The 13,065-nt window shown below is 35.7% G+C and overlaps 1 protein-coding gene across 2 annotated transcripts; it reads left to right on the forward strand.

The window, feature by feature from the left end:
* Positions 1–4,892: 4,892 nt before the first annotated feature.
* LOAG_17160 lies at positions 4,893–11,783 on the forward strand. 2 transcript variants are annotated; one of them, XM_020449820.1, is made up of 12 exons: positions 4,893–5,003; positions 5,100–5,652; positions 5,967–6,089; positions 6,350–6,411; positions 6,837–7,064; positions 7,546–8,172; positions 9,314–9,436; positions 9,736–9,876; positions 10,412–10,501; positions 10,628–10,754; positions 10,904–10,971; positions 11,062–11,783. In XM_020449820.1, exons 3-12 carry the CDS (start codon positions 6,035–6,037, stop codon positions 11,134–11,136), a joined length of 1,596 nt encoding a protein of 531 aa, XP_020306591.1. In that variant the 5' UTR covers positions 4,893–5,003; positions 5,100–5,652; positions 5,967–6,034; the 3' UTR covers positions 11,137–11,783. The 2 variants fall into 2 exon arrangements, with proteins under 2 accessions (XP_020306591.1, XP_020306590.1); XM_020449819.1 differs by having other exon boundaries at positions 5,100–5,307.
* Positions 11,784–13,065: the final 1,282 nt, after the last annotated feature.

A 13,065-nucleotide genomic window follows, 5' to 3' on the forward strand; every position in this document is an offset into this window, starting at 1 on the left:
TGAATGAGTGAATGAATGAATGAACGAGTGAATGAGTGAATGAATGAATGAACGAGTGCATGAGTGAATGAATGAATGGTGATGATGACGATGAATGAATGAATGATGAATGATGAATGACAAACGATTGAATGAATGAATGAATGGATGGGTGAATGAATGGATGAATGAATGAATGAGTGAATGAAATGAATGAATGAATGAATGGATGGAGAATGAATGAATGAATGAATGAATAAATGAATGGATGATGATAGTGAATGCATGTCCAATGTATTTGGAGCGATTGCTGTTGCAGTCATTTGGAAGATTTTGCAGTTTTAGGATAGTAACTCAGTAACTCATGATTAATTCATTTAATTTTGCAAAATTCATACTAAGAATATGAGAAATAATCATCGATTGATAGATTAACAACCGAGTGGAGTGGGACCGTTTTATAGCTGAGGACGTCCTATAAAACTGGAAATAGTTCATTTACCGGCACTCTTTCAAGAATTGGAACTGCTCGAAAAATAGGAAATTACATTGTCACAAATCCGATAATTCATTAAAATTTATTTTAAATTTAGCTTTTCAGAGAGAAACAGCAGGAAGTGGGAACCAGAAAAACAAAAGTTTGAGCTTAACTTATCCATTCTAACTGAATGGAATTGATGCATATCTTCACCTAGAAAAAAGTTCGAGCAGGGAAGTTTATCAATGGTGTACCTCTCGCCCATTTATTCATTTTCGAAATGAATACTCCTCACAAAACAAGTCGTATGAGTCATCATAACCATTAGTCTCATGTTTGAGATGTGTGTATGTGTATGTGTATGCATATATGTATGTATGTATGTGTGTATGTGTGTGTATGCGAGATAAAATAGAAATTTGACGTTGACTCGATGCCGAGGTGACATCGAGTCAGCTAAAGGCTTAACCGCTCATTTAATTTGATAATTGGTTTCTACAGTGTGAGATTTAATTCGCATTTCTCTTCACCTACAACTGTTGACTTCGTTAACTACTGGAATCGAAACGAATTGATTGGGAATTACAGGAAGTGATGAAAACTCGAGGATAATTTCTCCTTTCTCTTCTCTTCTTATCTCTTCCTCTCTCTCTCTCTCTCTCTTTTGCCCTTTCCCTTTCTCTTCTTCGTCAGTCAACACAGAACAAATAGTTCGCTTCTTCCGATCAAACTGTGACTTAGAATTTGATCGGAAAGTTCAAGCTTATTTATTCGCGTCGAATGAAATTTCAGTTCAATATGAGATGAGATATACAAGTGAAACGAGAACAAAGGTATGTTTTAATCGATCTAGCAGTAGTGCTATCGTCAACATCTTCGATGATGAGGAGAGAAGAGAAGGGTGTTGTGAGGGAAAGGATCAATCGGGCGCATTCGTTCAGGGGCTTCATTCCACATCTTGCAAACGGCTACATTTTGTTTGTGGCGGCTTTGAACCACACTACCTGCCTTACCCATTACCTTATCTCACCACTGATCCATCAATGGTCATATGATAGTCATCGATTCTGTCGCATTTTTTGTTTATTTTCTCTCTCCCTCTCTCTCCCCTCCTCTCTCTTTCTCTCGATATATATATGCATGTGAGATTTTATATATAAACAAGTAAGGATCCACCTCCAGTTGTGTCTGTACACTATGAGTAGTTAGTGAGTGCTCTTTCTCTCTGTTTGACGCACTCATTTCATTTTATCAAGTTTTTGGTGTGCAATTGATAAAAATGAGTCAACTTATTCACTAAAAGTTTGAGGTAACAAGTCAACTCACTGCACTTTATCCGGCAAAATGTTGGTTAGATTCTGTAATGTAAGGGTCACTGTAAAGAAGGGTTGGTCATGCTGTGAGAAGGTAGGGATTTTAATTCCCTTAAAAGATTCAGTTGGCTACATGCTTCATGATAACATCCTCGCCTTCAGTCTGTCTGAGTCTTCATTTGGAGATTCTTGAAAAGATTTGCGCCATCGAATTCATCTGTCTAAGATTTCGGAAAAAGACCAATTAAAACGCTTTCGAAAGAAAAATTTATAAAAAATCCCTCTGATTGTCTTACAATCCAGCAGTCTCTCATCATTTTCCTATGCGCTTATTTGATGCTTTGCTTTTCAGCGAATCACCTAATAACATTGAAATTGTAGTGGAGGTCTTCTAATTTTTAAATTCTTAATTTTAAAATTCCAAGATTTTTGATTTTTAATTAATACACTCATTTTTATTTCATAAAAGACTACTTATTTATCAGGTGGACTTTTAATAATTAGATGGCATTTGAGCCCAAGGAGACATCTTTCAGTGGAAATTTGAAAAAGTTAGAATTAGACAATTTGGACTTTGTTAATTTGAACTATCGTTTGCTTAATCTCTAAGTGGCTAACGTCCATTGTCATCTTTTGATGGTGCCTATAATGCAGGTGAATCAGTGATTGAGACTTTAATCGAAATTTCCATTTCAGTATTTCTTGACTACTCACTTAATCGTAATATATGTCGGCAAAAAACCTGGAAGAGATGCCCGAGGTGGCAATTTATTAGCCAGACAATTATCTTGCCGTAATCAGAATTAAAGTTTTAATAGATACATAAGTTACATAACCGTATGCTGGTAGCAATTATGGATCAGAATTAGAAGCGAAAAAAAGTGATAATGTCATAATAACTTCACGCATAAAATCGACGCGAAATTTTCTTATCATGAAAATAAAATCCTTTGTTAAAAATTATCATTCCTGGTTGTACAGTGTTCTCGGAATGATGTTTGTGATACAATATGTGGGTATATAATATCGATTTACATGGTTCATCTGATGGAGACTATAACGGGCTTTCCATCAGCATACAGTGCGACTCAAAGCGACTTACCTTTGAAGCCACATCTGAGAGTTTTTCTTTAATTGCTCGTGTGTTCTGCATCTCCTTTTATCCAAGCACTCATTATTCTTATACTTTTTGTAACCTTTGTTTGATGTAAACATTAACGATAGAGCTTGAAGTGTTTTTTTTCTTCAAGAAGTATTTTTTGAAGAGGAAAGATCGATTTGTTTAGAACATTTGCTCACTTTTTCCTTGTGTACATGGAAGGTTACAATTAAAAGTGTCAGCTGTCTTCCTGACATTGAACCAATTAACTAAATGAGTAACAGGCAGGCAATTCCTGAAAGTGATATACGGTTGCAAACATGGTTTCTTTCAATTTTCCAATACGCAAAAGGCAAAGGTACTGTTACTTCCATGCCATTGATTGGTTTTATAAATGGAATACAAAATTTGCCGAGTTGATTTTTTTCCGGAGAGTCACATCATCCATTGTCGAAGAGCAATTGCCATCTCTTGCTTTAACTTGTTCAACTAAATTTTCTTTCTCAGAATTTTTGAATTCTTTCTCTTAAATGGTTGCTGCTAATTTCTCACATTTGGTTACGTGGATGATAAGTTGATGAGAAAATAAACAACGTTTTCATTGACGTTTGAATTCCATCAACGTGTGGATTCATCTGTAATTAGGGAATCAAGTCCGAATGATTCCACCATATTCTACCATGCCTTGGGAGAGATCTCACTCTGGTGCGGAGTTTGAGTGCTAATCTTGATGGGATTAAAGGTGTCGTAAGTTCACTCCCCTCACTTTTAAAGAATTTTATTTCTCCTTACAAAAGAACTAACTTTTCTGTTGTTATTAGTAAGGCATCACTGCCCAGTATTTATTACACTGTGCTTCCCGCTTTTGTTTCGTAATTTATCATTCGCCCTTCGTTTTCTTATCCAATTCCCTTTGACGTTCTTGGCCACATATTTGGCATCATTTTCTGTGGCACTAATGATAAGTATATGGCCAAGTCACAACAGAAAAACGACATGCAGAAATTGGCATATATCTCAGTATAAATGTCAGCGTTTACGACAGACGTTTGGTACATTAAACTGGAAAAGTGAGCCATGTCAGCCATATCCTTCGGTTGTGTTCTGGGCCATAATCCACTGGTTGGTTACAATAAAGGGGAGATGCCTTCTGTAAAACAGTCATTATTTTCATTATGTTGTAATTTCTCATTTTTTTGTTTGCAGTTAGCCATTTCCGTTATGTTCCTTTCCCAGTTTTTCCATCTTCTGATTATTTGTCACCAAGCATGCATACAGTCATCGCTTAGTCAACGACCGGTTCTGTTTATTATCTATGTGTTATGTGTTCACTTGGCCCACTCCTTCTTTCTTTCGTCGCTTTCTCCTTGCAACATAAGTGCGGAAAAGCTAGTTTTTTTTTTTTTTTTTAAATGAAAAAACTAAGGGAAATCTTGCTGTTGTACTTGAGGAAGTGCCTGTGCTTGAGGATCAAACTGATACTATAGAAACTCGCAGTTGTCCAATTGCCCATCGCTTCTTGTTTTCGATATAGATAAGTGTAGCACCGGGAAATACTATCACATGAATTGTGAGAGGATAAATTTGACAAGTAATTTGTTTATATAAACAAATAGTTAATAGTTCCTTTTTTTTTCAATTTGAACTGATGACATAAGGGCTTGGTCAGGATTAAAAAAAGACTTGGTTAGGATTATAATAAAGATAGGGACAAAAGGAAAAGAGAGATCTTTTCTCTCTCTGGAAATTATAAACTATTAAAGAGCAATGCTTGTTGTATTTGATTTGCTTTTTAAGTGATGGCTGAACTTTCCTTATACAATCGTCATCTGCTCTCTCCCTTTTATCATCCTTCTTGATTTCGTTAAATGGATAACTTTTTATCCTTTACCCATAATATTTAAATAACTTTGACCTTCCATTTTGTTGACTTCCTTACACCGAACTTTTATTCATTGAAATTGCACGTTTTTAAAAAGCATTGATTAAACGATACTCCTCATTTCTTTCATTAACTCTTGTTATTTATAGGATGGATGATTGTCGTTCGACTCGTTCACCATCCATTTCGAGCTTCGACACCAATCATTCGTCATGGAGTTTCGTTGGGGAGGATGATTTCGATTTGTTAGATGTAAGTTTCGTCTACCGATTAAAGTGTTTTTGATATTTGGTATCATAGGTTTACATATGAATGTGATTGTTACTGTGATAAGATTTGAAATTCCAGCAAGACGAAGATGATTCAGCATCAGAAGATGAGGTGAATGAAATGGAAGATGATAAGCAGGTCGAAGAGGATGACGAAGAAAATGAGGATAATATAGATGATGATGATGATGATGATATTTCTGTGGTTACTGAAGAAGTGCTAAAGGATCCTTCTGCGCTCGCATGCACTGATGTTGTCAAAGTATCCAAGCAAATGGATAAATTATGTAAGCTTATTTCCGAGTGCCAATTTTATCAAATTTTGTCAACATCTTGTAAGACAATGGCCACGATGTTTAGACTAATCCAGTGTGTTTATGTATGTACAGGAGAGTGACCACACGCGTGACCACACTCGTTCTTCAATCATGCATGCTTTTTCGGGTGACATAATGCCTAATGTTTTGTTAAAATGGTTAGATTCCCATTTCAGTGTACGCAGTTGACATTCAGGGAATAGAGGCCAAAAAATGTTTTGTAACTGATTTCTTCATTGTGAAACGGAAAATCATTCCTCGGTTCAAATTTAAAATTTCGAATCAGTGAAAACTACTGGTACAACTTTTCGAAAGGCATTTTTTTGAATACCATTGATTTTTGTTTTTTCAATTTTAGTTCACTTCCTAACAAATGGAAGCAGATAAAGTTTAAAGCAATTGGGTTTACGCTACGTCTGTACGTAACATGCAGGACAGTTTCAATACCGTTCATTTTAAATGTATGGTGATAGCACATTAATATATGCACACTGAGTGATTTGAATAATTTTGGTTTTATAACAGCTGAGGATTTCAGACATTTCATCTCACAAAGAAGATGAAAACAGATCATGTTTATTCGTTGAAATGATTAGAGAACTTGAAAATATTGTTAATTTCTTTTCTAGCGAAATGTTTTGATTCACCATTTACTCACATATTGGAAGATTTTATTTTGGAACGAAATGTCAGGTTTATGGCAATCATTCCAGCTGTTGCTATCGCTATCGTCATATTCTACTATGCATTCGGTATTTTCTTTTACAAATTTAGAACGATTCGTCGCATTTTGATCTTATCAAAATTGGCACATGGTTTGTGTATCATTCTTGTGGGATTTCAGTACAGTATCGCAATCATGTGAGTGGACAAAATTTTAGTTAGCATGATTATGCGCTTCAGTTCTTCTGTTTTTGAGTTCATCTTTGTTTTGTGAAATTTCTTCCCATAAATTCTGACTTCGTTCTACAGTTGTCAATTTAAATCTATCGTTTCTTTTAAAAATTTCTAGATGTTGGAAAACCAGAATCTTTGTTATTTACGTCGACAGAAAATGTATGTTCCGTTAATAAGGTTGGTTTTATGAATGCTGAAATATTTCTTCAGTGGATTCAAATTTTGGCATAGCTTAGCAATATCCATACAGTCCAGAAATTTCGTAGTTTAAACACTGGGTTGCTAATGGAAAATATATCTAATCTGAGTAAGATAATGGGCGAGATGCTTGGGTTGCCGAGCGGCCTCAATATGCAAATCATTTTGCATTGTTTCTTCGTTTCCTGTGATATATGGTTAGTTAAAAGTTAGTAAGCGGTCAAGTTCCAGTGAATTATATTGAGACATGTGAATTCTTTTGTATGGAACAACAGGATTATTTCCAAAATAACGTAGTGAATAAATGAGAAATAAGTTGGAACCATAAATTATGAAGTGAAAAAGATTGTTAGGCAATATTTGAGTGAATAGTTTGCTTCCTCATAAAACACTATCACTTTCAGGACTACTTTCTTGGTCCGCAGTACCAAGATGTATCTCCCTTTTTACGTCCATTCGTTGAAGCTTTGCTGAAGTCGTCGTTCCCGGTTTGGTCCTTTTTGCCATTCAATATCCCGAAGCCGCTTGCGTATGACCCATGTTCTCGGATATTTAATTCTGAAAGCATTGCTGCATCACAAAACGAGCGCAGATATTTCGCTACAAATCAGTGCGAACGTGTTTCGGTTGAAGTAAGTTGATATAATACTGTTCTAATCGTTAATTTATGAAATGGCTATATTCATATCCCTGGATGAATTCGAAAAAAGAATATTGTAGTTGCCTAGTTTTGAGCTTTCTTCCAATCATCAAAAAAGTAGTTTACATGAAAACTAATCTAAACGCACAACATCACTAATTCATAATTAAATGTAATTGAAATTTCCTAAAAATTTCGTGATGACGAAAACATATTGCCGTTTTTTCGTAGAATAGAGAATCCGCATCGAATCAGTGTAGATATATATTTTGCTGGGGCAGTGTAATAGCTTTCATCATGACCTGTAGCAAAAGGCCGTAAAAAACCATGGTTTTTTTTCGACAAATTCTTTGCGACGATATTAGTCTTGCAGTTATATCAATCTTGATGTTTGAGTGCACACGACCAGCGTCTATCTTATGGTTTTTCTTTGTCTTTTTTTTTATTGGTAGTTTAGGTGAATTTTTTTCTAGCATCAATTCAGTGCAGTGAGTGAAACCGTCCGACGATATTTGACACATACGAAGAAATTGAAGGAACCATACAGATATGAGTCACCGATTTCAGCAAATATAAATGAAGCACTGATTGATAGAAAAAGCGTGAAACTAGATCACGATGGAAAACTGCAGATGGATTTGCACGTGGTTATAGTTAACTCTTCGGAAAATTGGAATTCAATGAAAATCAAGTCATCAAAACATCCAGAATCCATAAAAATGGAGATTTCAAAACTCCAGAAACCTCCGTCAACCCCAGAACTAATCCTACCCACTCCTCTGTTTTCAGCGAATCATCGTTTGATTGAACCGGAACTTGGATTATTACCGCCAGTTCCATCACCAGAATTGCTAGTGAAAAAGGAAATAAAATCTGTTTCGGAAATTATTATGGATTTGGTGCATGTTGAAAAAAAGTGTTTAAAAGTAATACCAGATATCAAAAAAATTAAATCGTTGGGGAAGAAAAGAACAAAACTACGATACAGTACCGATTTAACATTTTTCGCAGAATTACAATTGCGAGAATCGAAGATGCTACTGGGAAGTGATTCTGAAATGGAATTACGCAAGCCAAAGAAAGGCAAGAGTGAAGTTTTCGTGAGTTCTTTTTTCTTGCTGGAAAACTCACATTAGAAAAGATTTCTTCTTAAAAGTTTTATTCATGCAGATTTAAGTGGATCCCAACCTGCGGTCTACCAGGAAGCGACGCGATGGGTAGAAAGCAGGCGGGAACTGTTTTCTTTTTCTTTGTTTTTCTTTTTAAAGCTATACTTTGATTTGTTTGTTGGCGATAAAAGTTTATTCGGTTGTAATATTGGTATTCCAAATTCTACCTTTCTTTTTACATTTAGCTTTCGACTCTTGATGTATCATTAATCATAAGGTTTTCTTCACTTTACTGCAGCATAAACTATTTCTGCATGAAAACGCCTATAACTAGGGAATGAAGCCTCGTTTTTCTGATTAATTTTCTTCAAGTCTTTTTTTGAAATTTCGGCAGCTACCTTTGAGCAATCCCTAATAAGTTTTTGACTTTATGAGGAATTCCTAATAATAGACATTATTTCACATCAGCATGTCACTGGAATATGTCACAAAAGTATTTTCGTTTCTCGAGTATTCCTAACGTCTGAGTATAAGAATGGCCTCTGATATTGAAGATATTGCATGGATTTCATTCAATAGGTCCATTCAAATCGAATTTCAACATGCGACCAAGTCATATGACTGATTGTTAACGAAAAAAAAAATTTCTTTGATTAAGAACTGTGCATTATAATAGAGGAATTGCATGCACTACAGATGGAAGAAAATAAGAACTACAGTGACAAAACTTACTATAATATCTTAGTATAGAAAATTTGATTTTTAGTAGAAAATTAGAACGATAAAATTAAGTGACTTCTTGTCATACTCAGTGTTATCACAGTTTTAATCGGTCCTAAAACATACATTATAAAAATATGTCGGATTTAGAGCATGCATGAATTAGACAAATCTGAATTTAAAAAACTGCAAGAGATTTTTCCGGAAATATCCCTCTCACTAGAAGTAGTTGTAGTATTGCTTTAGCTTCGAACACAGTTGGTTGTTTACCCTTTCTAGTGTCAAGTTTGATTCAACCTTCATGTCTTCATCTAGTGACTGTTTGAATGGTGGACATGAAGATTGAATTACGTTAGGAGCCTTGATGAATCAATTTTACCGTTGAATAATAATAATGCACTTCATTTAATAGGTAATTTCTTCGGTGAAGAAAGCGTTTTCAAAGACTGTTGAACGAGCCAAGGTGCATCGTAATAAGCTTTTGGAGCAGTTCAGCAGAGCTATAGACAAAATCGCACGAAGAAATCGGCCGAAAGTTTGGATTTACTTCAATTTCAATAAATGCTGATTTTTTCTTCAAAATTAAGTCACTAAAGTTTCACGTGCTAAAGCATTAGGGACAGTTGAAGCATGTTGAATTCGGCTTCATTTCCTTCATTCTTAGTGTTTAAAATTTTTCATCGTTTTTTTAATTGCTTTTCTAAGGACAAAGTTCTGGAGGTGAAGACTTGACTGGAAAATGAGCTGGTAGGGAGAAATGTGGTAGTATGGGAACGACATTTGGGGTTTTTCCGGTTCGAAATATTGATTTTCTCGAGAAATTCTCTGTTTTAGACTTTTCAGATGGGTAAGAAAAATATTGGCAAAGATCGATGCGTATTAAATTCCACTTGTAATGTCTTGGCTAGTCTTGCGCAGACTTTGGCGGGTATCACTCTTTTTCCTGCAATCGTTGGTCAAACAAATGCCGCTAAGGTTTCCTTTGTTTAAAGCCCCACCAAGCTGAATACGTTTGAATTTTGAACTTCACTGTGCTGTAATGAATGGTTCTATTGATGTTCATACTGTATATGCGAAGTAGTTTGGCTCTTTTATTGAAAATTTGATTGAATTTGTCATGAGTAGAATCACTTCTGAGGTAGGAAGCATCTCTGATCATTGTAGTTGTCGATTTAGTGGCCGAGTTTAATCTTGTCATGATTTCACGAAACCCCGCATCTGTTATTTTTTGTCGAAGATAACAAAATCATTATTATTGTCAAATGGCATTTGTTGAAAACTAATGTAATTTGAATCCCACTTTCTACATTCGTTTAGTCAGAACAGTATAGCACAGATCTTAGACCAGTTTTTGTAATCAGACATACTGGCAACGGAACCATCGCTAAAAAATGATCCTTACGTAGATCAATAGAACCTCAATCTTCGCAAACGATGAAGAAAATGCTACAATAAAATACCATTTTTTAGTATTTTCATCTTCAACGAGGTTTGACTAAACGTTTTTCAGTACATTAATTCTCTACTGGATCTCTCAGCTTGTACCGGTTCACGTTTAGTTTGTGAAAAGTGTTGGTGGACCAGAGAATGCTGTCCAAAGGTTTCCATTGCGATTATTTCTAGAATTCTTGTATTTCCTAATGCCAACTTCTGGGACCAAAGCATTAAACGAAGAAAAAGCAAAAATGTATGCTTTAAAATACGAAGACGACTGTTACAGTTTCAGGAGAGATGTACTTTTCTTCCGTGGCAACGGCATTTTAATACAAAACGGTTTTTGGCTTCACAAGGTCACAAAATGTTTGAAGCATTTGAAGAACTCGGTTGGTCGATGCCTGGAAAGAAACACAAAGGTATGGATCTTGCTATATGCTGTTTAATATGTGGACTGGGAATTTTGGGAAGGTAGGAAGAAAACGGACTTCATAAAATTGTATAAGATATTAGAGCTGTGTGCATTCCGCGAAAGCGACTTTTTGAAGTAGGGTTTCGAAGTTTTCAGCTGGTGGCGATAAACCGAAGTTCAAACTCAATTATCCGAGGAGTTTCGCTGGTTCGGAAAAAGAAATGGTAATGCTTTAGATTTGCATTTTCTTCTTTTCGCATTTGGATCCGAAATTCAAAAAAGTGTCGACGTCGAAAGTGTTTCTAATTTTGCAGCGTTTCCGGCAGAACAAAAAAAAATTGGTGGAACGTTACTCCAGGAAAAGTGATGTCCAAGGCCACATACATTGAATATAACGAAAAAAATGTGTTTTGTTTTTCAACAAAACTTGACAGCTACCTCTTCTACCAGCAGCAGCAGTACAATAGGATTCCTCAGTTGTAAGATGATTGTATAGATTTTTTAAATCTCGTGTATGGAAGTATTTGAATTGATCGTTTTGTTGAATTATGGGCCAATCTTTTTAAGGCTTAAATTAATAGTTCCGGTAACTGAACCACTCGAAAGTTGACGAGACGAATGAGAGCTAAAACATGACCGGGATTTCAGTTTCAGAATGTCGAGGCACACCGGATGCCACCATAAGTTTAATCTGTAAATATTCCATTGTAAATTTCGTACATATGAAGTCATTACCTTCAGTGCTGCTTTGCGTATGTTCAAAATTCATCGAGATTTCCATGTCATACTTCTATAAATTGCTTAGTTTTTTTCGTCTTCGCTCTTTTCCGGTGAAAGAAGAACTAAAAGATCCTTTTTTTGGAGGCATTTGTGAAAGAGACAGCCCGTTTAATTCGAAAACTTATATCTTCTAAAATTTGCTTTTATTAGATACACATTTAAATTCAGTCAAAGATCTTCAGTTCCAACCGTTTCCGAACGTTGACGTTTTCCTATCGCTCATTTATTGTAACATGGACATTTATCTTTTCTCCAGTTGGAAAATATTTTTATAAATGTATAAATCAATAAAAAGGTTTTCTGAATTTGAATCAACATGAAAAAATAGCCTGAGAATTAGGCTGATATGTAAATGATAAGAATAAATTCGCAAACAGTCGCTATCCCGTTATGGCGTATTTGGGTCTCCTGAATTGGTTCCTCCTTTCGACCGGTCCTTCCCATTGAAGGTCTTTTTGTACAGAACACTGGCTGGGAAAATCCGGAATGGTTTCGGTGATACATTATCAATCAGTACGATGATAGCCTATACATTTTCTTTGGGAAGAGTGTTGGCTGATACAGAGTGATACTGTAGCTTTGCTACGGCGATTCACTCACGGAGTGTAATTACTATCAGGTTACTGTAAAGCGAGAGTCGTGTAAGATCCCTCATGTAAGTTAGAATTTTCATTCCTTCAATTTAGATCTGAGATCTGGCCAAAATATTAATGCAGTAGTTGCTAGTTACCGAGTTTGTGAAGGGCGACAGTCATTTGCAATAAATATGCGGGAAACAGGACACTCCAATTATGCACGCTTTCACTGCTTCCCGCACAATGTCGGGAGCACAGTATCCTTCCACTTCGTTTCAGGAGCCAATCCATTTGAAATTCGTGGGCTTATAGGAAGATTCAGAGAAGGGGTGAATAGGATATTACTGGATGGGCGGGGGTGTGTGAATGTGATATATTTCTCCTCTCCATGCACCATTACTGGATCTCATTGTGAATCAACATAAATCAATGTGGCTTCTTTCTAAGCACAGGTAACTGTAAAGTGAGCTAATTAACTACCTATCCCTCCAACCCCGTGTCTTTATTCTGCTTACCCGATCCAGGGATGTTCAGCTAAGCAGCGTGGTACTGTTAATTCCTTTCATTTGTCATTGATTTAACTTTTTTGGATCTCATTATATGCATGTGAATTTTCTCTCTTCACACATTAGACAAGAAGAAGAGTATGAGAATGGTGATTAGTCTTTTTCTTGTTGAGAAACGATATTGTGATAGTCACGTATGGTCGTAACTCAGTCATTTTACTATACCTAAATCCGCTCATTGGTTATGTATTTAAATCTTTTCCTTTTCGGGTTAAGCAAGTGTTTCCGTCTTAGTTTTACGTGGACTACTAAGTACTTTGTGTTTTGTTACATTTTCTCTTCATTTCCTTTGGAACTTTTTCAACTGTTGTAGTGATTAGAATGAGTCACCACCGCTATTGGGAAGTATTATTCAGTGTCTTCCCTTTTTACCGTACCTGTTCAGCAGTTGTTCTGA

This window comes from Loa loa, assembly GCF_000183805.2.
Source record: "Loa loa unplaced genomic scaffold supercont3.46, whole genome shotgun sequence".
Lineage (NCBI taxonomy): Eukaryota > Metazoa > Nematoda > Chromadorea > Rhabditida > Onchocercidae > Loa > Loa loa.

What these genes read in the sequence shown, in the direction of transcription:
- LOAG_17160 (XM_020449819.1), top strand. Translation starts at nt 4,902, where the DNA reads ATGGATGATTGTCGTTCGACTCGTTCACCATCCATTTCGAGCTTCGAC. An exon ending in AAGGCAAGAGTGAAGTTTTC is followed by an intron (nt 8,173 to 9,313) that starts GTGAGTTCTTTT and finishes TTCATTTAATAG; the next exon opens with GTAATTTCTTCGGTGAAGAA. An exon ending in CACGAAGAAATCGGCCGAAA is followed by an intron (nt 9,437 to 9,735) that starts GTTTGGATTTAC and finishes TCTCTGTTTTAG; the next exon opens with ACTTTTCAGATGGGTAAGAA.